The 26,319-nt window shown below is 41.4% G+C and overlaps 1 protein-coding gene and 1 long non-coding RNA gene across 4 annotated transcripts in view; one reads left to right on the top strand and one right to left on the bottom strand.

Annotated features, from left to right (window-relative positions):
• Nucleotides 1-26,319, top strand: part of RBM20 (RNA binding motif protein 20) — a 171,491-nt gene that overhangs the window by 11,796 nt on the left and 133,376 nt on the right. The window contains exon 2 of the mRNA XM_077258045.1: nt 9,590-10,508. Coding sequence (XP_077114160.1) covers nt 9,798-10,508 — 711 coding nt within the window. The 5' untranslated portion in view covers nt 9,590-9,797. The remainder of the gene's footprint in view (nt 1-9,589; nt 10,509-26,319) is intronic.
• Nucleotides 15,354-26,319, bottom strand: part of LOC143769459 (uncharacterized) — a 171,140-nt gene continuing 160,174 nt past the window's right edge. For 2 of the 3 annotated variants that reach the window (XR_013214405.1, XR_013214401.1), the window contains exon 4: nt 15,354-15,928. This is a non-coding gene — a long non-coding RNA (uncharacterized LOC143769459). Of the gene's footprint in view, nt 15,929-16,032; nt 16,165-26,319 lie in introns of those variants that run through there. The other variant, XR_013214402.1, reaches the window with a different exon arrangement.

Genomic DNA, 26,319 nt, shown 5'->3' with positions numbered 1-26,319 from the left:
CTCGGTGTCAAATATTTTTGGTTCAGCTGGGCGATCTTTACCTGACCTTACATGCCTCATAAAAGTTAGTGGAAGCCTTGAAGGTTGGACAGAGGCTACTTGTGTACCAAGGTCACTGAGGACAGGAGAAAATAACTTCTTTACGTTATAAGAATCCGTGGCCTGTCTGTCTGCGCTATAGAAAAGATTGTTTTCAATATAGGGTCATTTTCTATAATTACTCAGGAAGACGAGCAAGCCTCCAGAATTGGGAGTGAAGTCAGACATCAGTCTGTGAATGAATGGATGTGTGTGTACCTTATGGCATGCAGGAAAACTGTGTTCTTCTGTGGAATAACAAAGTGTTAGTATATCGTACTATTTTGCGATCCTGGTAAGTGGACATTGTATAGAATATATAAAAGGAATTATTAACCCCTCCCCCAGTGTTTTGTGCAAGTTTTATAACTTCATCTGCTTGTATATTTGTATTGCTCTGGTGTCAGATGCAGTGAATTCAATGCAGCCTAGACAATAAATGCACACTGTATAACCTGGGGGCACGTGTCTGCTACGAGGATATTCTTATGAGGGACACACTCATTCAGGCTGATCTTGGTACAAGTTTTTTGTCTTTGAGAATGTCACATGACCATGTGTGTATTTAGTGTAGATTCTCTGGACAACACATCAAGCTAAACTTTTTCCTCTAACTAATAAAAAAAAGTAATATTTTAAATGTATGAAAATAACACAAAGATGCTGTAATATTTCCTATTTACTGCGCTGCAATAATTCTCATACTTTAAAAATATAAAATACCAGTATTTGGAACGATGTTAGATTGTATCTGTTGTTGAACATGGAGTAAAAATAATCTGGAAACATGATTGTCCAGGTGAGTCCAGTTATGGCAATATCAAACACGCATTGTTTTTTTTCTATTTAAGTTGTGAAAAAAAAAAATCTGATTATTATTAAAAAAATAAATTTACGGTATATATTTTACTTGTTTTACAAGACCCATAACATTTAGATTTTTCTGCTGATGGTGCAGAGTGACGTTTTTTGTTGTTTTTTTTCATGGTAAGCTGACTTTTTTATCGATACCAATTTTGTGAACATACGATGCTTTGATTGCTTATTATTGCATTTCTGGTGCTTTGATTTATAAATGTCGTGGACAGAAAAAAATCAAGTTAATTAACTTTAATTTTATAGATCTGACACTTATCATTTTACAGATGGGAGATACCAAACTGGCGGATATTTTTTTCCTTTATTGCTATCGGTGGAAAGGGGCATGATTTGAATTTTTATATTTTTTTTTACATTATTTTTTAACTTGCTTTTTATCCTTAATTATGTCAACCTGCTAATAGTTTGATCACTTATAAAATATACTATAGTACCACAGTATTGCAATATTGTGACTATGACTGGGCTTCAAAGGAGGTCCTAGATGACAGAGATGCGGGGTCTTCAGCAGACTATTGGTTGACCTAGTAATGCATCAGTCCCCCGCGATAGCGTCGGGGATTGATATCAATAGGAGCCAGTGCATGGTTGCTGCAGCATACATACAATTAAATGCCGATGTAGGAGAATGACAGCAGCATTTAAATTATTAACATCAGCGGTGGCGGTGGATTTTCCCCACAAACTTGCATTAGGTGCAGAAATTCTGAAGATAAAAAAATGTACATGTGCTTTAAGCGCGTTTCCATGTTAGAAACGCATCAAAAACACATGTAATCCTACTTATGTATATCAATAAAGTTTTGTCAAAGCCAAATACTAGGAAGTATCAAAAACAAAGAAGCTTTATTTTACTCCCTAATGACAGGGCAAATTTTTTTTATATCTCACCAGCATCACTTTATGTAGTAATACTTCTGAAGTGCTTCAACATATCCCATTGATTTTGAGATTGTTTTCTTCGTGACACATTGTACTTTATGATAATGGCAAATTTATGTATATATTTTCTGTGTTTAATTATAAAAATACCAGAAATTTCACAAATATTTAAAAAAAATAGCAATTTTTTAACTTTCTTTGATTATCCCTTTAATCCAGATAGTCGTACCACACAAAAACATTAATAAATGACATTTCCCTCATGTCTGCTTTACATCAGCACCATTTGTAAAATGTTGTTTTATTTTGTTAGCATTTTAGAAAGTTTAAAAATGTAGCAGTAATTTTTTATTTTTTTTGAGGAAATTTGCTACATTTATTTAAAACTTTTTTAGGGACCTATTAAGTTTTGAAGTGACTTTGGGGGTCCTATATGTTGGAAACCCCCAAAAGTGATACCATTTTAAAACAGCGCCCCTCAGTGTATCCAAAATTGCTTTCAGGTAGTTTGTTAGCCCTTTGGGTGCTTTTTAGGGATTAATGCAAAGTGGCATAACAGGAATGAAGAAATTTATTTTTACATGGGTTAAACAACTGTAGTCGGTACCAACACTAATCGTGGCTGATGCAGCAAGTTGTCAGCTATCATGTACAGCTGACAACTACAGATTTGTCACTTGTCTGGGGATGCTAGTCTCTTATAACGCAGGTCAGTGAAAAGACGTATTGGTGGTCCCTAAGGGGTTAAAGAATGACACACCAAAAAGAGACAAAAAATGTGGAGTTAAAGACACGATAAAAATGAAAGTTAAAAAAACACTAAAAATACAAGTAACTTAATTTAAATAGGTGCAGAAAATTCTGTAAGGCTGGAGTCACACCATCGTATGGCATACGATACAAGAGCATCGGATGCGATATGTTAATGACTAGAGATGAGCAAATATGTTCAGGTTCCCTCTTATTCGGCAAGCTAAAGCGCTTGCCGAATTAGGCTTCTTTCACACTTGCGTCGGTACGGGGCCGTCGCTAAGCGTCGGAGCGACGTACTTACGCACGTTGTGAAAATTTGGCACAACGTGGGCAGCAGATACAGTTTTTCAACGCATCCGCTGCCCATTGTAAAGTCCCGGGGAGGAGGGGGTGGAGTTCCAGCCGTGCATGCGCGGTAGGAAATGGCGGACCCGACGTACAAAAAAACGTTCTCTTAAACGTTTTTCCGTGCCGACGGTCCGCCAAAACACGACGCATCCAGTGCACGACGGACGCGACGTATGGCCATACGTCGCAATCCATCGGCAATACAAGTCTATGGGCAAAAAACGCATCCTGCGGGCACATTTGCAGGATCCATTTTTTCCTCAAAACGAAGCATTGCGACGGACGTCAAACGACGCAAGTGTGAAAGAGGCCTAAGCTGCAGAGGGAACCCGGCTTCCTGGATCGCGCCAACCGATCAGCTGATTGGCGCCACAGCTGCATGTGTCGCGGCTGTATCACTACCACAGCACAAGCATGGAGACCCCAACAAACAGGCTCTCCATACATGTGTCGTGACTGTCACACAGCTGCGGCGCCGATCAACTGATCGGCCGGTGTGATCCAGGAAGCTGAGTTCCCTCTGCAGCTTATTCGGCAAGCGCTATAGCTTACCAAATAAGAGGGAATCCGAACATATTCGCTCATCTCTACTAATGACCCTCAGCTCCTACTATGCTGCGATCCTCTCACATGACAGGATCGGAACACAGCTGCAGAGGAGGCAGAGAAAGTAATTTCTCCATGTCCTCCGCTGCCGATGTCGGCGTATATCGCAGTGCTTTTGGATGATATCCGAGTGCAGTGCGATATTTCACCGGCGCCCATAGACTTGTATGGGTGCGAGTGAGCCGAATCTCACTGCCAATCACAGCATGCTGCGATTGTTGCCTTATGCTGAATCGGCATGAGAAAATAATCACATAGGTGAGCTGCACCATAGTACAACACTGGGCAGAGTGCGATGTGATGTTTTATCCCATAACACTTGGCCGTGTTAGGGCTGTCCCACACGTCCAGATAATTCCGGTACCGGAATAAATCGGTACCGGAGTTATCCGTGTCCGTGTGCCTGGGAACTCACGGAGGCCATACGTGCGGCACACGTGTGCCGCCCGTATGGCGAGTGGGTACCACACGGAGCGTGTGGTACCCACTCTGCATGGTGCTGAAGCTGCGATTCATATCTTCCCCCCCCTGTGCGCCCCCCCCCGCTGGTCAGAAAATACTTACCCGCCTCCCTCGCTGCTTCCTGGTCTGGCCGCGGCTTCTCCTGCATGCGGTCACGTGGGCCCGATCATTTACAGTCATGAATATGTGGCTCCACCTCCCATAGGGGCGGAGCCGACTATTCATGATTGTAAATGATCGGCCCCACGTGACCGCATACAGTAGGAGGCGCGGCCAGACCAGGAAGGAGCGAGGGAGCGGGTAAGTATTTTCTGACCAGCGGGGGGGCGCACAGGGAGTGGGGGGGCGGCGGACACATGGATCTTTATTTTTAACACTATTCTTCATATTTTCTCTATAGCAAACGCTGCTACAGGGAAGATATGAATACCGGCTTCAGCACCATGTGGGGGGGACAGCGCTTACTGTAGCGCTGTCTCCTGCACGCACACGGACCCCAGACGGAGAATGTCCGTGTGAGGTCCGTGTTTTACGCGGACCCATTGACTCTATTGGGTCCGTGTAAAACGTGCGCTCCCACGAACACTGACATGTCTCCGTGTTTGGCACACGGAGACACGGTCCGCAAAAAATCAATGACATCTGCACAGATGCATTGATTTTTATGGGTCTACGTGTGTCAGTGTCTCCGGTACGTGAGGAAACTGTCACCTCACGTACCGGAGCCACTGACGTGTGAAACCGGCCTAATACGGTGGTATAACAAAAATTCAACAACAGCTCATCATGGGAACGTAGCTTAAAACCATTTAATTACAGCTGAAGATGCAGAAAAAGATAATGATACTAGATAATTCTGATGCTTTGCCAATTCTATAAAGTAATATTAACATATGTAGATGTGAGAGTTAGTAAACCAGAACAGTTTTATTTAACCGATTGTTGGAACTGAAACATGGACATAAATGGAGTAGAAAAATTGGCCACTGATTTTGGTATAAATTCAAATTAAAATCTGCATCCCATCCACTGCAAAATCTGTAGGAGAAACGTGGATTTTTCTGCGGATTTACGGGAGAAATCTGTATCAGGAGTAGTTGCAGCATAAACTGACTATGTAGATTTAGAATGTGCAGTTTACATGAGGGTTTTGAACTTATTTTTTATGGAACACAAGGAAGATATTTTAAAATCTCATGACTTTGTAGAATTTTCATCTGGATTTTATAAACTGAAAATCTGCAGTACATCACAGTACCAACAGTATATCTGCACTATGTCAACTTACCCTAAAAGACACGTTATCCTTCGGGTAACAACTTCAGTTCTCATGATAAAAGTTCCCGGTCATAGATGCTGCTACAATTTTAGCTTCTACTAGAATAGTCTAACTTTCCTTTGCAATGAAAAAAATAAGGCAATGGAAACAAAAACTGTAACTACTTGAAGAGTTTAACGTTTGGCTCCATTCATAACGCAGTGAAACAAAGCTACATATTTATAATATTACCAATGTACAACAAAACATGCAATTGTATGCCAACATAGTTATATACATCTGCTAGGTTAGAGTGACATATTTCCATACTGTAAAGAAAGAGTATCCAGATGTCAGACGAATGATAATATAACACTATTTCAGTCATATGTTTGGTCCAAAGAGATCTTTGAAAACATAAAACAAAACGTAATGTCCTTCAAGCACAGTCTGTAAAACTGGTGTGAATAGATGCTGACACTATTCCAAGGCACTTTCACCCTGGTGTGGAGTTGGTAATTTAAAGGCCTCTTTCCTGTACTTTATCTTTTCTCCATTTGCTGGGCTATTGAAAATACAATTAACCCTTATTGCCTGTTATTGTAAGTGGGATAAGTGACAGGCAGCCAAGAAACCTCTTTGCCCTCTATGATCAGAATAAAGCTTATTATTCAGTGAAACCCTTATGCCACGTTCACACTTTCAGTATTTGGTCAGTATTTGTAAGCCAAAACCGAGATTGGAACAATCAGAGGAAAAGTATAACTAAAATAAAATACTGACCAAATACTGAATGCGTGAACGTGGCCTAAAATTTTTTTGGGGATATAGTTATTTCTGTAGTTTGGGATCTATATTGAAATTTTGCAAAAAGCACATATGATTACAATCCAATAATAATAAATTATTAAATAATAAACTATAAATAAATTTAATAGAATGGACTTCATTTTATAGACTTGTCTGGGAGTTGTGATAAATATTGAAATTAACATAACGCAGAGATACCCGTACCCTTCTGTATTGACAAGTTGAATAGTGACTTAGGCTGTGTTCCCACTATGAGTGTTTGACGTTGCATATTTTCGCTGTGTCAGAAACACAGCATCTTACAGTTCCAGCAAAGTGGATGGGATTTATAGAAATCTCATGCCCACTGTTTTTTTTTTTAGTAGGATAAACGGACCTGCCGTGCGTGTTTAAAATCCGCAACATGTCAGTTTCTCTTGCGGCTACGCTGAGTTTTATATGCAACTTTTTCCCATCGACTTGCATTAGATACACAAAATTAACAGGTAGAAACCACATATGCATTTTTATTGCATTTCTGCTGCAGAAGCCCAATAAAAACGCATGTAATCTGCACATGACTACATCAATAAAGCTTTGTCAAAGCCAAATAACTGGCAGTATAAAAAACAAAACAGCTTCATTTAAAACATGACAGACCAAAAAGAGACAAAATACATTGTAAATTTGGTTATGTTTTATTTATTGCATTTTTTAGTCCATTTTTTTATTTTTTTATTTTACATGCATTTTTATCACATTATCGACAATCTGTGTAGAACAACTGGAACATCAGAAACTCAACAAACACTCATTGTGGGAAAGGAGCCTAATTCTAGAACTTATGTTCCAAGATCAAAAACAACAATATCAACTTTCTTCTTTTTTCAGGAATTTTTCACTTATTACAGAACAGTCAATGGATCATATTAATTTCCACGGAACTTAAACTGATTTTTTTTATTAATAAAAAAGGTCAATGGGTGATGGATTATGAAAAAAGTAATGCAATGATGACATCAGTTTCCAGCATTTTATAAAAAAGCAAGTGTTGATCCAGCCTTATGTTTTCCCTTTAGGTTTTAGTACATTCTAATAGAAAAGTTGGGCTGTAAATTCATTGGGGCGAGTTTGGCAGGCCATTTGCTACTGCTATATATGGGGATCTTTGTGATCTGGCATCAATAAGCCAGTCTTATGCGCAGCAGTGAACAGCAAAGCATGGATAATTGCAGAAATGCCCAGTGGACATGTTCTGCACATTTCAAACTATTCACATATGTTCTGACCAGTTTAAGCTATATTAGTGGGGGGACTGGAATGTTGCTCCCATTACTCACATGCTACAATTATACTATGTTATACTGTGCACAGCTTTGTTTTATATTTTTATACCTTTTTATTATACATATAGTATTACAGGGAGAATTACAAATGTAATGTATGAATTAAGCGCTTGAACGAAGTGAGGCAAAGTACATTAAAACATTTAGAATTTAATGACTGCAAGTATTTCACATAATGGGTGAGATTAGTTGGGGTGAGTTCCCTGAAAACCTTCCCACAATTTTTTAAGTATTTTTGAAGGGAAGCTTTCCCATGGTATTCTCTCTACAGCAGACTTTCTGACTCTCTAATGACCAATGGCTGATCAACACTGATAAATGAGAAGTCGCCATAATTTGTTTCGAATAGGACTCGGCCACTGGATGAATGCTCTGAACTAACACACTCTTATACTTATCCAGTGTTGATACCTGCGTTAGGATTGAAGGGAGAGGGAGGAGCGCGTCCATGTGCCTCTCGAGTACTTCTGGTCCTGGCTGCTTTGTGGGGAGCAGTGCTGTTTGCGAATTACAGTAAAAGCATTTCTTTTGTACAATGTATTTATTCTGGCATCAGATTAGAAAAGATGGGGATCGGGAGCAAGGTATTTTTTATTGCCTTTCATTTTTCTTTAACCAGCAGCAGATCTGGGGGGATTTAGCCTTATTACATTACTTAGCAACTAAAATTTAATTTGATTTATTATTAATGTGACGTAAAACATTCTGATAATTATATCCCATGTTTGATTTTTTTTTTATTTCTCTGCTTTATCTCCCTAGACTCCATTTTATTCATAATCCGTGCTTGCAACATAGAAACTTAAAACATTTCTCATTGTAGATTGTAAGCTCACGAGCAGGGTCCTCTTATTGTGCTTTAATTATTGTATTGTTAACGTTGTTACTTATGACTGTTGGGTTTGAAACTGTTAAACTGTAAAGCGCTGCGGAATATGTTGGCGCTATATAAATAAAGATTATTATTATTATTATTATTATTATTTCATGTTAATACACCTTTTTTTCAATTCACCAAGCACCTTCTATCTTTCTTTTGGAGAGATATAGCCACACTGGGATTTTTTTTTTCAGATTCAGCTTTACCAGAATTAACATTAACTTTGGGAACTAGTCTCTGAACTTATGTCTAAAATATGTTGAAAAGCTTGCCCAAAATGGAGTTTTACTATGGTGCATAGAGAATCGGCGCTTTGTACCAATATTTCCTCCGTTATTTCAGGCATGTATGTGTTCAATAATATAATTAATTTATTTTTTTGTATGGTCGTAAGTTGCAACCAATCTTAGTATTCCCACATGTAATTGTGTTTTGCTTTTATAACCCATCGTCATTCTGAGTCTTTGCTTATTTTCAGCTGTTTGCATAGTTACAGGTTGACATTTTAATACATTACATTGCATTCATTGTTCTGCACATTAGTTGGTGAAAGTGATCAATCTTTTAAGTCAGATTAAAGCCCTGGTGTCAACACATCGGCCGGGCGTGAGGTCTTTGTCTCTTTGTCCATGTATGTCTGGTACGTCTCTATCTGTGTTACATTGCCTTGGTCTGCAGCTCCCCCTCATTTTCTACGAGAAGTGGTAAGATAAGATTTCAGAAAGCTGCAGTATGGTGGTGTAAGTGCTTGACGCTTTCTCTCCCATTAGGGTAAAGCGCAGGTGCAGCTTGTTTTTCTAATTTAATCGTCTCATCACGTCCCTCGCCAGCATTACTCAGTTAATCCCAGAGTCTTGATACTTTAGCACCACGGAATCCTAAACAAACTGTTCACACCCCTTAAAACATTGAGTTAAAAACAGTTGTGTACTCAAGCAGAGAAAGTTGTGATGGAAATACAGGAGCTACTGCTACAAGATATAGAAAAAGTCATTCTGACCGATGGTGACTCCAATATAAGAAGGAAACAAGGCAATACAACTGCTATAATTAATCAACTTCAATCAGATGATTCTCAAAAATTATCGCTCTATTGATGGAAAGCTTGTTCATTTATTAGTACAACTGCTACAAAATAAATGTTAGGGCTTTATAACCAAGCAGAGCAAAAGATTTTACAAGCACTTTAAACATAGAATAAAAAATAAAAAAAACATTTAAAAGCCAAGAATAAGTATTTATAATGTTATCCACATTTTAAGGAGAGACATCATTATTACTAACATATTTACGTATTTTATTTTACAGTGTATCCCAATTTCTGGAGAAGAATCCTTTCCCTGTCAACAGCCCATTAGGCAGTGGACCTACAAACCCTCTCCTACCGTCCCCTGCCAGTCTACAGCTCGCTCAGCTGCAGGCTCAGCTCACCCTGCAGAGGCTAAAATTGGCGCAGAGTGCAGTGACCAGCAACACAGCTGCTACAGTACTGAACCAAGTCCTTTCCAAAGTGGCTATGTCCCAGCCACTGTTTAATCCACTTAGAAATGCAACCATGATCGGTGCACATGGACCTGCTGGAATGGCTTCTCTAGGATCCACCATTCACAATGCCAGATTTCCTGCTACTGGATTGCCGTTCTCTGCTCAAAATCCAATTATGCCACCCAAGCACCCTCAGAATTCAAATCAAAACTCTCTGCAAACTTTTGGAAAACCTATAGGTGGAAACAAGCCCGAAGGATTCCACCTGGGGACTCAATCATTCACTTCTGAAATGGATCAGCCTTCTTATCACGGCTTTGCTTGTGGATCAGAAGAAATAAAGGATGGTCGATACCCTCCAAATCATAATAATCAACCTGGATTTAAAAATCAGTATTATGATAACCATGGACAACATCACCCCATAAGCCGTAAAGGAGATGTCGGTCAGGGAGGTCACAATGCGTCGTCAAACAACCAGTGGGAATCTTCTCGTCATTGGCAGTCACCCAACCAGCATTATGAGGCCAGAAATGAGCTGTATAACCCAGAAGAGCCAACTCCTGATACCAAGTTTAGCCCCTCAAATTCTCCTATTTTCCACAGACATAATAATGGAAAAATCAACACATGCGCAACATCACTGAGGAAGCCACATGAACTGAATGACTTCCATGGTATTGCACCTGTGCAATTGCCACACACGTGTTCAATGTGTGATAAAAAGATCTTCACGCTAAAGGTAAGGAACTGGACGTCATAAGCTATGGGAATGTTATTCTGAAGGTAAGAAAACATACACGAATATCATTACTATTAGGAAAAGTTCACCTTCACTGTTTAGATTTATATTAATAAAAACGTGTAAAAGTAAAATATCCACAAACAGGCACTATTCATGTCATCATGAATGAAAAAAGCTAAAATGCTTATTTGTAGGTAACGTCCATCTGTTTTATAGTAGCTTTGTTTTAATTAACTCAGTAATTGTTATATGCTGCAGATTTCATTTTTGTAAGAACAAAAATAAAACCAGGCCCAGAGTTTGTTGTTCCTTTTTGCTCTGGGGTTTAAGATCAATGGAAGATTAGACACGCAAAGATCATGTTTCATTTTTTTTTATCCGTTTCCCAGATTAAACATCTAGAAAAACATGAATTTATTAGGAAACATTTTTTTCTTCTTTGGATGGGATTTCATCTTAAGTCTTGCAGCAGTGGACATTTAGTACAGGAGCAGCTGTTCAGTGAGGAGTGCAGTGACCTAGACTAAGTGCTCAGAAGAGCTGAGGAAGCAGAAATCCCCAGTATTGGAAAATCTGCAGAACAGATGAAAGGTGGAAAAAGGTCTGAAATCTTCTTAGCAAACGGAGGCTTCCTGAATTATCTGACTTACTTGTTTAGAGACCTTGAGAATACTTGTGCTTTCTTCTTAACAAACCATTTTACAATTTTCTGCTTTGTAGTATGAAAGCTATCAGCTACATTAGAAGTAGAAAAACATGATGGGGCCCTAAAGCTAGCCAATATAATGATATATTAATATGTTTCGCGAGTTAATAAGCATTTATTAAAGTCATTGGCTACAATGGCAAAACAAGCTGCTAGGATCTAACTAAATCCACAATTATATATTTTAGATATCATCCTTATAAAAACTGTTGTGATTTAATGCACTATAGGGGCTTTAAGAGATTTAACTGTAAGAAAAATTAGACAAACTGGTAGTCAATGCATAATCTACCAACCTTGATCAACTGTACACCAAGTCATTAGGACGTTTTTTTGGTTAATCGTGTACTTTGTTATATTAAATTGACCTTAATTAATATTTTTTTTAATGTTAAATTATATTTCTGGCTGGCCTGCATTATTTAGTATCAGGTGACACCATCATACGCTACTGTTTATGAAAACGATGAGTTTCTCTCTTTCAAACCACAGACAATTTTAGCTTTTTCCTCCCTTTTTTCCAAGAGACATAACTTTTTTAACTTTTTTAAAATATTGGATCAACATAGCTGTTATTTTTCAGGACAACTTGTAGTTTTATACAACACTTTAATATAAAATGCACTGAAAAATGGAAAAAAAAAAATCAAAGCAGTGGAATGGTGAACACCCTCCACATTGATCTGCCATTGTTTCTTTGCAGAGATAAAAAATACAAACTATTTATTTTTTTCTTGCCTCTAAAAAGCAAAATTTGTAAATAAAGAAATAAAAAGTGTTGTTTTGTGTTGCAGTTTTCTACATCTCTAACTATATATATTTTTTTTAAATTGATGGAGCTGTGTAAGAGCTTGTTTTTTGCTTCCCAGACTGTGATTTTATTTGATACCATTTTGGGGTAGTTGCGATGTTTTCATTGCTTTGATTATAATTTTTGCAAGAACTGTGGCGACAGTAAAAACAAAAAAAAAAAACAGTTCTGGCATTTCAATTTTCTTTTTGTATTCATAACATTTTCCATAAGGGTTTAATAATTTTAAATATCAAACTTTTATAAAAAGTGGCGATTGCCTGATTTTTTTTTTTTTTGCCAATTTCTTTATGCTTACCTGGGAAAACAGAGATAACTTTAATTTTTATGTTGTTTATTTATTTTTACTTTTAACTTTAGTTTGTAGTCCCAATAGGAATAAATCATTTGTCTGTTTACTGAAATACTGTGGTATTGCAGTATTTAGTGAAATTGACATTCTCCTATGAAGCTCAGGCTACCATGGCCTCCCATCTGCACCGTGTGATTGTGTGGCTTGAGTACAGAGGTGGTGACTGGCTTCTGAAACAATGCACCACCAGGATCACGCTTCATAAACGCTGTGGTCAGTAATTGAGGCATTTAATTGATTCAGCTGATAATGGCAGGTGTTGGCTCAAAACACAACCAGCACCCCCTGAATATGGAGCAAACGCCCACAGTCAATCATGTATTGTGGATGTCAAGACGGGGTTCCATTTTTTTTTAAATCAAAATTGCTATTTCTATAGCTGGGTCTGAGTCTTGTACAACACCTCCCTTTTTAGTAAAATCATGTGATGCATTACGCAGTATCAGATGACACCACTAAATCTGTCTGTAGAGTATGATTTTAGTGCTGTCATTCTTCTCTGTCAGCAATACATCTCATAGCATCTTTGTCTACAGACACCCAGTACCCAGCATCCCTAGACTGAATGCCAAGCATTTAAATAAAGATTGATAATGTTTCTGGGTGAGGCAGTGTAGGGGGTAAAGTTCCCATTCTTATTTTACACTTATTTTCAAAACAAAGTAAAATCAAAGCTGAGTCTCTGCTAAGGGCAGCAAACTGATGCAAAAATGCATAATAAAAATATATATTAAATAGAAAAGAGAAACTATCATTAGAAAGTGACCTACTGAGTAAAAATCAACTCAAGATCCGGCCATTTACTGCTGTTCCTTTCCAGGAACATGTTCAGGTTTTTCCATACATGTGATTTAAAGAACTGTAATTTTTTTGTTCTTGTTCAGACATTCCATTAATTTTTGCAATATGTGAGGCTTTTTTTAAGGCAGCAAAAAGACCACTGAATTGATTTATAATTCATTTCTTATATTTTTCCCATCCATAAAAGACCATTGAGGGTGAGTCGAAGAGGTTATTTCAATATTTAAATACTTTTTTTTGCTATTGGATTTTCCCTGTAACTGGAGCTGATATATTAGCCCCAGTTGCAGTGGAAATTCGGCCTCATAGCTGCATAGCAGAGCTGATGTAATTTTTTTTTGACCCAGCAGCTCCTGTTTCCTCCCCACACCGAGTGGCCTCATGATCACTGTTAGCATGTTCTTTTCTGTATACAGTGGGTATGGAAAGTATTCAGTCCCCTTTAATTTTTCACTTTTTGTTTCATTGTTGCCATTTGGTAAATTAAAGAAAGTTATTTTTTTTCTCATTAATATGCACTCTGCACCCCATCTTGACTGAAAAAAACAAATGTAGAAATTTTTGCACATTTATTAAAAAAGAAAAACTGAAATATCCCATGGTCATAAGTCTTCAGACCCTTTGCTCAGTATTAGTAGAAGCACCTTTTGAGCTAGTACCCATTCCCTTCTTGGGAATGATGCAACAAGTTTTTCACCCCTGGATTTGGGGATCCTCGGCCATTCTTCCTTGCAGATCCTCTCCAGTTCCGTCAGGTTGGAAGGTGAACGTTGGTGGCAGCCTTTTTCAGGTCTCTCCATAGATGCTCCATTGGGTTTATGTCAGGGCTCTGGCTGAGTTGTTCTGCAGCCGCTCCTTTGTTATTTTAGCTGTGTGCTTAGGGTCGTTGTCTTGTTGGAAGGTGAACCTTCAGCCAAGTCTGAGGTCCAGAGCACTCTGGAAGAGGTTTTCATCCAGGATATCTCTGTACTTGGCCGCATTCATGTTTCCTTCAATGACAACCAGTCGTCCTGTCACTATAGCTGAAAAACACCCCCATAGCATAAGGCTGCCACCACCATGCTTCACTGTTGGGATTGTATTGGACAGGTGATGAGCAGTGCCTGGTTCTCTCCACACATACCACTTGGAATTATCACCAAAAAGGTCTATCTCTTGTCTCATCAGACCACAGAATCTTATTTTTCATAGTCTGGGAGTTCTCCATGTGTGATTTAGCAAACTCTATGCGGGCTTTCATATGTCTTGCACTGAGGAGAGGCTTCCGTCGGGACACTCTGCCATAAAGGCCTGACTGGTGGAGGGCTGCAGTGATAGTTGACTTTGTGGAGCTTTCTCCCATCTCCCTACTGCATGTCTGGAACTCAGCCACAGTGATCTTGGGGTTCTTCTTTTCCTCTCTCACCAAGGCTCTTCTCCCACGATTGCTCAGTTTGGCTGGACGGCCAGGTCTAGGAAGACTTCCGGTGGTCCTAAACTTCTTCTGTTTAAGGATTATGAATGCCACTGTGCTCTTAGGAACCTTGAGTACTGCAGAAATTCTGCTGTAACCTTGGCCAGATCTGTGCCTTGCCACAATTCTGTCTCTGAGCTCCTTGGCCAGTTCCTTTGACCTCATGATTCTCATTTGGTCTGACATGCACTGTGAGCTGTGAGGTGTTATATAGACAGGTGTGCGCCTTTCCAAATGATGTCCTATCAGTATAATTAAACACAGCTGGACTCCAATGAAGGAGTAGAACCATCTCAAGGAGGATCACAAGGAAATGGACAGCATGGGACTTAAATATGAGTGTCTAAGCAAAGAATCTGAATACTTATGACCATGTGAGATTTCAGCTTTTCTTTTTTAATAAATATACAAAAATTTCTGCATTTCTGTTTTTTTTCAGTCAAGATGGGGTGCAGAGTGTACAATAATGAGAAAAAAATGAACTTTTTTTGAATTTACCAAATGGCTGCAATGAAACAAAGAGTGAAAATTTTAAAGGGGTCAGAATACTTTCCATACCCACTGTACATGGTGCTTGCTCAGTTGTGTGTGTTCAGCAATCAGGACGTGAGACACAAACAAAGCATCTCTGCCTTCTCAATAGTGATTCCAGCTGAGTCTTACAAACAGTGTACTGTGACTTTTTAGAATGTTGCTGCAGAGAAGAACATTGATAAATCAGACATTTAAAGTTTATTGACGGTCCGGAAGTAGTAAAACATATAAAATTTTGCTGGGCATATTTTGTGTTACTTTTTACATTTAAAAAGTATGAAATGTTGCAGCCGACCGCAAACTCTTTCAATACTCATACATGTTTGGCTCAGGAGAGCATAGATATGTTCTTAATAGGAATAGGGGAGTAAAGGCAGATTTGAAAAAAGCCAATAACTAGCCAACGATCCAAACAGGCTGCCAATCTCCTGATGATTTGTCAGGTGTGATGATTTTTAAGCATGCATAAAAATGATCATTCTCTGCGGCAAACCCATCAACAGCAGGACAGCCGTACATCCTATCTTCTAAGTGACTTCTTATAAATCCTCTTATGTCAACGAATGAACTTGGTGGAATTACACAGGAGTTTTCCAAAATAGGCAAAGTTGTGAAGAGAGTCTCCTAGTTTTCCTATATTTTGTATGTACACCAGTGTTTGACTGAAAAATAGGAGCCATTCCAGTCTACTAAAAATGTATGTACCTGCTGTTCAGATCGCAGGCAATATGACTCTCTTCATATACTCGAAAAATGAAACCTAGTGGAAAAAAAAAATTAAATTTTTATTAATAATAAGCAAAGAAAAAAACATTAAGTTCCCTTTGAGCTTTACAAACTTCCAGTGTCGCACGCACCTCACTGACTTTGTGTACTTGTGATATAATACGCACAGGTTGGCACATAGATAATTCTGCAGCTCTTGGCCAGCAAGATATGTCAGACTTTAAAGTATCGCTGGTATAATCCAGGGGCGTTGACATTCAGGAGCAACTGCTGTATGAAATGACCAATGTCAGTCTGACCCTGGTCTAACCCGAAGTTGGCACATCTTAGGCATGCTTCATTAGTTCTCATGTAATCAGGATGCCTCTCTAGGATCACAAGGGTCCATGTAATTTTATAAACTTGGCCAGCTTCCCACAAATTCCAGTAAATAACTAATAGGTAGCTTAAGAAATTAACCATGATCGCAGACAGTAGGTGAGTGTTGAAGAGTAATGTAATCATTTTCTTAGTTCATGTACATTAAATATTGGTAAGGTCCAACTTTAAATACAATTTTAATATCTTGTGGCTATAAAAACTGACACCTTTAGTGTAAATATGAAGTAGAAAGATCCATATCTATAGGTCAAATAGTAGCCATTTTTGCATATTTTCTTTAAAGAGGACCTTTAACCACTGATGACAATTGTTTTAGTAAACACTTGTATTCCCCATGATGTAAAAATTCTGGATTGAATATTCCCAGTCGGATAATGGCAACATAGTGACAGACAGTGTAACACACCCCAAACTGGTGACTAACTCTGCATTGTGGGATATTGAAAGTGTAAAGGGGTTTTCCCATGAACAAAAGTTAATTTTAATCACTAGATGTTGGAATAATAATACATTTCCACAATTCGTTGTGTTTAAATAAAATGTTCCTGTCCTGAGATAATCTTATAAATGTGCCCCTGCTATGTACTAAGTAATGGTTGTGTCTCATACCACATCTCTTAGTCAGGGGAGGACGCAAAAGAGTATACAGACAGGACAGCACAGAATTACAGCTGATTCTTTCTTTCTTTGAAGTAAAACATTGTTTAAAAACAGGAAGGGAAATGTTTTACTACACAAAAAGAGTCAGCTGTGATCCCATGCTGTAATTACTGTCTACTCTCTTTTGAGTCCTCCCGTGCCCAGGAGATGTGGTATGATCAGATCATGTTCCTGCACAGTCAGACACGGCCATTATACAGTACACAGGGGCACATTTATAAGATTATCTCAGCACAGGAACATGTTATTTCAACACATCCAATTGTGGAAATTATTATTATTCTAAGATCTATTGATTACAATAAACTTTTCTTTGTAAGAAAACCCCTTTTAGGCTGAGGCTGGGTTCAGACCTGAATACTGAAGATTGATTATGTCTGTAAATTGTGAATATGACCAGCTACGTGTGCAGATCAGTTTGCATTGTGGATGATTACCAGAGCCATCTTCCATGGTTATATACTCACCTTTTGTTGGCCCCCGGATCCAGGTGAAGCGTTTACCGATGCTCCTCGCGCGCTCCGGTCCCAAGAGTGCATTACGATCTCGCGAGATGATGACGTAGCGGTCTCGCGAGATCACTACGTCATCATCTCGTGAGATCGCAATGCATGGAGCGGTCACCGGAGCGTCGCGAGGAGCGGGAAAGGCCTGTTCTGGATCCGAGGGGCCAACGGACAGTGAGTATATAACTATTTTTTTTTTTTTTTTAATTATTTTTAACATTAGATCTTTTTACTATTGATGCTGCATAGGCAGCATCAATAGTAAAAAGTTGGTCACGCAGGGTTAATAGCAGCGTTAACGGAGTGCATTACACCATGTCATAATGCGGTCCGTTAATACTTTGTTGCGCCACCTTTTGCTGCGATTACAGCTGCAAGTCACTTGGGGTATGTCTCTATCAGTTTTGCACATCGAGAGTCTGAAATTCTTGCCCATTGTTCCTTGGCAAACAGCTCGAGCTCAGTGAGGTTTGATGGAGATCGTTGGTGAACAAAAGTTTTCAGCTCTTTCCACAGATTCTCGATAGGATTGAGGTCTGGACTCTGACTTGGCCATTCTAACACCTGGATACGTTTATTTGTGAACCATTCCATTGTAGATTTTGCTTTATGTTTGGCATTATTGTCTTGTTGGAAGACAAATCTCCATCCCAGTCTCAGGTCTTTTGCAGACTCCAACAGGTTTTCTTCAAGTATGGTCCTGTATTTGACTCCATCGATCTTCCCATCAATTTTAACCATCTTCCCTGTCCCTGCTGAAGAAAAGCAGGCCCAAACCATGATGCTGCCACCACCATGTTTGACAGTGGGGATGGTGTGTTCTGGATGATGAGCTGTGTTGCCTTTACGCCAAACATATCATTTGGCATTGTTGCCAAAAAGTTCCATTTTGGTTTCATCTGACCAGAGCACCTTCTTCCACATGTTTGGTGTGTCTCCCAGGTGGCTTGTTGCAAACTTTAAACCACACTTTTTTATGGATATCTTTGAGAAATGGTTTTCTTCTTGCTACTCTTCCATAAAGGCCAGATTTATGCAGTGTACGACTGATTGTTGTCCTATGGACAGATTGTCCCACCTCAGCTGTAGATCTCTGCACAGGGCCGGCGTCAGCACCCGGCGCACCCGGGCAAGTGCCGGGGCCCTGGCGACACAGGGGGGCCCACTCACGCTGTCATAGATGCATGGCACAAGCATCTTCTCACTCGTCACTCAGCCAGGCAGGCAGGCAGGCACATAGGGGTTAAGAGAACGTAGCCAGCCGTGACTGTTTGTGGGTGGAGAGAGCACGTTCTCCTGCTCTGCTCTCCGCCCCTGGCTAGCTACAGTGAGTGCATGCAGCCTGCTCTCCGCCCCTGGCTGGCTACAGTGAGTGCATGTGTGCCCCGCTCCGCAGCCCTCCGCAGCCGTCCTGTGTACCCCCACCCTGCCTGTGTGCCTGCCAGGCTCTGCAGCCATCCTGTGTACCCCCACCCTGCCTGTGTGCCTGCCAGGCTCCGCAGCCGTCCTGTGTACCCCACTCTGCCTGTGTGCCCCGCTCCGCAGCCGTCCTGTGTACCCCAACCCTGCCTGTGTGCCCCGCTCTGCAGCCGTCCTGTGTACCCCACTCTGCCTGTGTGCCCCGCTCCGCAGCCATCCTGTGTACCCCCACCCTGCCTGTGTGCCCTGCTCTGCATCCGTCCTGTACCCTCACCCTGCCTGTGTGCCCTGCTCTGCAGCCGTCCTGTGTACCCCAGTGCCCCCATAATAGAGTAGCACCCCCATAATAGAGTAGCACATAACTGAACCCCATGAGACATAAGACACATTCATGTACACACGGCAATACAGAGCGAGCGGCTCCTGCGTGCTGAACTTATCAGGCAGATTCCGGAGGAGCTCCTACCGGCGCCTGAGTGACTCTGAGTGCAATGGTATCCCTGTATTCTGGGGTTCTGGGCGGCTGCAGGTTGCAGCTGAGATGCTGAAGTACTGTATATACACTGTACAGTACCACTCCTCCTGTATATATACACTGCACAGCACCTCTCCTGTATATATACACTGCACAGCACCTTTCCTCCTGTATATGTACACTGCACAGCACCTCTCCTGTATATATACACTGCACAGCACCTCTCCCCCTGTATATATACACTGCACAGTACCACTCCTCCTGTCCTGTATATACACTGCACAGTACCACTCCTCCTCTCCTGTATATATACACTGCACAGTACCACTCCTCCTCTCCTGTATATATACACTGCACAGTACCACTCCTCCTCTCCTGTATATATACACTGCACAGTACCACTCCTCCTCTCCTGTATATATACACTGCACAGTACCATTCATCCTGTCCTGTATATATACACTGCACAGTACCACTCCTCCTGTCCTGTATATATACACTGCACAGTACCACTCTTCCTGTCCTGTATATATACACTGCACAGTACCACTCCTCCTGTCCTGTATATATACACTGCACAGTGCCATTCCTCCTGTCCTGTATATACACTGCACAGTACCACTCCTCCTGTTCTGTATATATACACTGCACAGCACCTCTCCTGCATATATACACTGCACAGCACCTCTCCCCCTGTATATATACACTGCACAATACCACTCATCCTGTCTTGTATATATACACTGCACAGTACCACTCCTCCTGTTCTGTATATATACACTGCACAGTACCACTCCTCCAGTCCTGTATATATACACTGCACAGTACCACTCCTCCTGTATATATACACTGCACAGTACCACTCATCCTGTCCTGTATATATACACTGCAGAATTTACAATAGCTGTCAGTCATGTAAGAAGTGAAATCTGGCATTGTACTATACATTTCTCTGCCGTATCTGTGCATCATAAATCGTGGTATGTGTTAAAGGGGGGGGCCCACTGAGACTCTTTCGCCCGGGGCCCTCAAAAACCTGGAGCCGGCCCTGTCTCTGCAGTTCATCCAGAGTGATCATGGGCCTTTTGGCTGCATCTCTGATCAGTCTTCTCCTTGTTTGAGATGAAAGTTTAGAGGGACGGCTGGGTCTTGGTAGATTTACAGTGGTATGATACTCCTTCCATTTCAATATGATCGCTTGCACAGTGCTCCTTGGGATGTTTAAAGTTTTGGAAATCATTTTGTATCCAAATCCGGCTTTAAACTTCTCCACAACAGTATCACGGACCTGCCTGTTGTGTTCCTTGGTCTTCATGATGCTCTCTGTGCTTCAAACAGAACCCTGAGACTATCACAGAGCAGGTGCACTTATACGGATACTTGATTACACACAGGTGGATTATATTTATGATCATTAGGCATTTAGGACAACATTGGATCATTCAGAGATCCACAATGAATTTCTGGAGGGAGTTTGCTGCACTGAAAGTAAAGAGGCCGAATAATATTGCACATACCACTTTTCAATTTTTCAATTTCCACAAAAATGTAAAATAACCGGTAAATTTCGTTCAACGTCACAATTGTGTTCCACTTGTTGGTGATTCTTCACCAAAAATTTACATTTGGTATCTTTATGTTTGAAGCATGATATGTGGGAAAAGGTTGAATAGTTCCAGGGAGCCGAATACTTTCGCATGGCACTATATATATATATATATAGTGGTGGCCCGATTCTAACGCATCGGGTATTCTAGAATATGTATGCGTAGTATATTGCGCAGCCCATGCAGTACATTGTGCAGCCCACGCAGTACATTGCGCATCCCACGCAGTACATTGCGCAGCCCATGCAGTACATTGCGCAGCCCACGTTGTATATTGCGCAGCCCACGTTGTATATTGCGCAGCCCACGCTGTACATTGCGCAGCCCACGTAGTATATTGCGCAGGCCACATTGTATATAGCACAGCCACGTAGTATATTGCTCAGCCACGTAGTATATAGCACAGCCCATGTAGTATATTGCCCAGCCACGTATATAGCACAGCCCATGTAGTATATAGCACAGCCCATGTAGTATATAGCACAGCCCATGTAGTATATTGCACAGCCCATGTAGTATATTGCACAGCCCATGTAGTATATTGCCCAGCCCATGTAGTATATTGCCCAGCCCACGCAGTATATAGCAATGTGGGCATCATATCCCTGTTAAAAAAAGAAATAAAATAAAAAATAGTTATATACTCACCTTCCGGAGCCCCCGGATCCAAGCGATGCTCCTCGCCCGCTCCGGTCCCAAGAGTGCATTGCGGTCTTGCGAGATGATGACGTAGCGGTCGCGCGAGACCGCTACGTCATCATCTCGCGAGATCGCAGCATGGAGTGTCGGGAGGAGCGAGTAAGGCCTGTTGTTGATCCGGGGGCCGACGGACGGTGAGTATCTAACGATTTTTTATTTTTTTGAAATTATTTTTAACATCAGATCGTTTTACTATTCATGCCGCATAGGCAGCATGAATAGTAAAAAGTTGGTCACACAGGGTTAATAGCAGCGGTAACGGAGTGCATTACACCGCGGCATAACGTGGTCCGTTACCGCTGCCATTAACCCTGTGTGAGGGCAGACTGGAGGGGAGTACGGTGCGGTCACTGACTGCGGGGAGGAAGGAGCGGCCATTTTTCCGCCGGACTGTGCCCGTCGCTGATTGGTCGTGGCTGTTTTGCCATGACCAATCAGCGACTTTGATTCCATGACAGAGGCCGCGACCAATGAATATCCGCGACGGACAGACAGAAGGGCGGAAGTGACCCTTAGGCAATTATATAGTAGATATATATATACAGTATATATATATATATATATATATATATATATATATATATATATATATATATATATATATATCTATATATATAATTGTCTAAGGGTTTTTCCGTCTGTCTGTCTGTCTGTCTGTCTGTCTTTCTGTCTGTCTGTCTGTCTGTCTGTCTTTCTGTCTGTCTGTCTGTCTGTCCTGGAAATCCCGCGTCTCTGATTGGTCGAGGCCGCCAGGCCTCGACCAATCAGCGACGGGCACAGCATGGCGACAATGATGTCACAATGGAAATCCCAAGTCTCTGATTGGTCGAGGCCGCCAGGCCTCGACCAATCAGCGACGGGCACAGTATCGACGTAGATGTCATAATGGTTGCCATGGCGACGATGATGTCATAAAGGTTGCCTCGACCAATCAGCGACGGGCACAGTCTGCCGCGAATTCTGGAATCATCATTGTCCATATACTACGGGGACATGCATATTCTAGATTCTGTCTGTCTGTCTGTCTGTCTGTCTGTCTTTCTGTCTGTCTGTCTGTCTGTCTGTCTGTCCTGGAAATCACTCCATATAAGGTATGGTCTACAAACAGGATACCTTATATGGAGTGGTCGGCGGTTTGTAGACCATACCTTATATGGAGTGGTCGGCGGTTTGTAGACCATACCTTATATGGAGTGGTCGGCGGTTTGTAGACCATACCTTATATGGAGTGGTCGGCGGTTTGTAGACCATACCTTATATGGAGTGGTCGACGGTTTGTCGGGCGGCCTCGACCAATCAGAGATGGGCACAGCATGGCGACGATGATGTCATAATGGTTGCCATGGCGACGATGATGTCATAAAGGTTGCCTCGACCAATCAGCGACGGGCACAGTCTGCCGCGAATCACATACTACGGGGACATGCATATTCTAGAATACCCGATGCATTAGAATCGGGCCACAGTCTAGTATATATATATATATACACATATACTTCCAGCCAGCTAACGCTCGGCACGCTCATTGCTATCTAATTAACGCTGCTGGTGATTAAACTAAAGTAAATAATGACAACATTCAATAGCGCTTACGCAGGTGGTAAATTAACTTAAAATGAAGATAATAACAATAGTAAGGTGATGTGTTAGGGCGGGATTATGTGTGGTAATGTGGTGGGGGGCGGGATTATGTGTGGTAATGTGGTGGGGGCAGGATTAAGTGTGGTGATGTGTTGGGGTGGGATTATGTGTGGTGATGTGGTGGGGGCGGGATTATGTGTGGTAATGTGGTGGGGGCGGGATTATGTGTGGTAATGTGGTGGGGGGCGGGATTATGTGTGGTAATGTGGTGGGGGGCGGTATTTGTGGTAATGTGGGGGGGCAGGATTATGCGTGGTGATGTGTTGGGGCGGGATTGTGTGTGGTAATGTGGTGGGGGGCAGGATTGTGTGGTAATGTGGTGGGGGGTGGGTGTTGTGAATTCTGCTCTTGGGCTCCCTCCGGTGGTTGTAAGTGGTAGCGCTGCTGTCTCTGAATCGCAGCATTTATCAGGTGTGTTCACTTTTTGCAATTCTGACTGGGCTATTTAGTCTTGCTTGACCGTTTAGTCAGTGCCAGTTGTCCATTGTTCCTGGAGGATTCACATCCCTGCCTGGTCTCTCCTGCTTTGCAGCTCATTTCAACAAAGATAAGTTCTGGCCTTCATTTTTGCTGTCCACATGCTGTGGCCTTATTGTTCAGTTCTTTTCCATGTTTTTTCTTGTCCAGCTTGGTCTGTATAAGGATTTGTTTAGCCAAGCTGGTATCTCTGGAGATGCAGATATACCCTCCATATCTTTAGTTAGCTGTGGAGATTTTGTATTTTCTGTGGTGGATATTTTCTAGTGTTTTAATACTGACCGCATAGTACTCTGTCCTATCCTTTCTATTTAGCTAGAAGTGGCCTCCTTTGCTAAATTCTGATTTCAGTCTGTGTATGTTTTTTCCCTCTCCTCTCACAGTCAATATTTGTGGGGGCTGTCTATCCTTTGGGGATTTTCTCTGAGGCAAGATAGTTTTCCCTTTTCTATCTCTAGGGGTAATTAGTCCTCCGGCTGTGTCGAGATGTCTAGGGAGTGATAGGTACATTCCACGGCTACTTCTAGTTGCGGTGTTAAGTTCAGGGTCTGCGGTCAGTACAGGTACCACCTTCTCCAGAGTACATCTCATGCTGCTCTTAGGCCACCAGATCATAACAGTACAACTGGCCAACAATGAGTTAACCGCATCTCAGAAGAAGGGAAGGAAAGTGCTGAGCTATTTTTTTTTCTGTAGTCTGTTGTGTTTTTTTTTTTTCTTCCCTCTTTACCTCTGGGTGGCTCAGGAGTTCGGCGCTGGTATGGATGTTCAGGGATTGGCTTCTCGTGTGGATCAACTTGCTGCTAGAGTACAGGGTATTTCCGATTATATCGTTCATACTCCGGTTTTAGAGCCTAGAATTCCAACTCCGGATTTGTTTTTTGGGGACAGGTCCAAATTTTTGAGCTTTAAAAATAACTGTAAACTGTTTTTTGCTCTGAAACCCCGTTCCTCTGGTGATCCCATCCAGCAGGATTGGGCATTTGCCCTGGAACCTGGGAATCCAGCGTTGCTTAATGTAGACACCTTTTTTCAGGGGCTTGGGTTATTGTATGACGAACCTAATTCAGTGGATCATGCTGAGAAGATCTTGTTGGCTCTGTGTCAGGGTCAAGAAGCGGCAGAATCATATTGCCAGAAGTTTAGAAAATGGTCTGTACTGACTAATTGGAATGAGGATGCCTTGGCGGCAATCTTCAGAAATTGTCTTTCTGAATCCGTTAAAGATGTTATGGTGGGGTTCCCCACGCCTGCTGGTCTGAGTGATTCTATGTCTCTGGCCATTCAGATTGATCAGCGCCTGCACGAGCGCAGAGTTGTGCACACTGTGGCGTTGCCTTCCGAGCGGAGTCCTGGGCCTATGCAGTGTGATAGGATTGTGTCTAGAGCTGAACGACAGGGATTCAGACGTCAGAATAGGTTGTGTTTTTACTGCGGCGATTCTGCTCATGTTATTTCTGATTTCCCTAAGTGTACCAAGAGAATCACTAGTTCTGTTACCATCAGTACTGTACAACCTAAATTTCTGTTATCTGTGACCCTGATCTGCTCATTATCGTCATTTTCTGTCATGGCATTTGTGGATTCAGGTGCCGCTCTAAACTTAATGGACTTAGAATTTGCCAGACGTTGTGGTTTCCCCTTGCAGCCTTTGCAGAGTCCTATTCCTTTGAGGGGCATTGATGCTACACCGTTGGCTAAAAATAAACCTCAGTTTTGGACACAGCTGACCATGCGCATGGCGCCAGCCCATCAGGAAGATTGTCGTTTTCTGGTGTTGCATAATTTGCATGATGCTATTGTGCTGGGTTTCCCATGGTTACAGGTGCATAATCCGGTATTAGATTGGAAATCTATGTCTGTGACTAGTTGGGGTTGTCAGGGGGTTCATGGTGACGTTCCTTTGATGTCAATTGCCTCCTCCCCCTCTTCTGAAATTCCTGAGTTTTTGTCAGATTTCCAGGATGTATTCAATGAGCCCAAGTCCAGTTCCCTTCCACCGCATAGGGACTGTGATTGTGCTATTGACTTGATTCCAGGCTGTAAGTTCCCTAAGGGCCGACTTTTCAACCTGTCTGTGCCAGAACATACCGCCATGCGGAGCTATGATAAGGAGTCCTTGGAGGGGCATATTCGGCCATCGTCTTCACCATTGGAAGCAGGTGTTTTTTTTTTGCCAAAAAAAAAGGCTCCTTGAGACCCTGTATTGATTATCGCCTCTTGAATAAGATCACATTCAAATTCCAATACCCTTTGCCTTTGCTTTCTGATCTGTTTGCTAGGATTAAGGGGGCTAGTTGGTTTACTAAGTTTGACCTTCGAGGGGCATATAATCTTGTTCGTATTAAGCAGGGTGACGAATGGAAAACTGTGTTTAATACGCCCGAAGGCCATTTTGAATACCTTGTGATGCCATTCGGACTCTCTAATGCTCCATCTGTGTTTCAGTCCTTCATGCATGATATATTTCGGAATTATCTTGATAAATTCATAATTGTATATTTGGATGATATTTTGATTTTTTCAGATGATTGGGAGTCTCATGTGAAACAAGTCAGGA

The sequence above is a fragment of the Ranitomeya variabilis genome, chromosome 4, assembly GCF_051348905.1.
Source record: "Ranitomeya variabilis isolate aRanVar5 chromosome 4, aRanVar5.hap1, whole genome shotgun sequence".
In the NCBI taxonomy this organism is placed as follows: domain Eukaryota; kingdom Metazoa; phylum Chordata; class Amphibia; order Anura; family Dendrobatidae; genus Ranitomeya; species Ranitomeya variabilis.
Note: the sequence above shows the minus strand (reverse complement) of the source record. Positions and strands in the feature narration are given on the sequence as shown.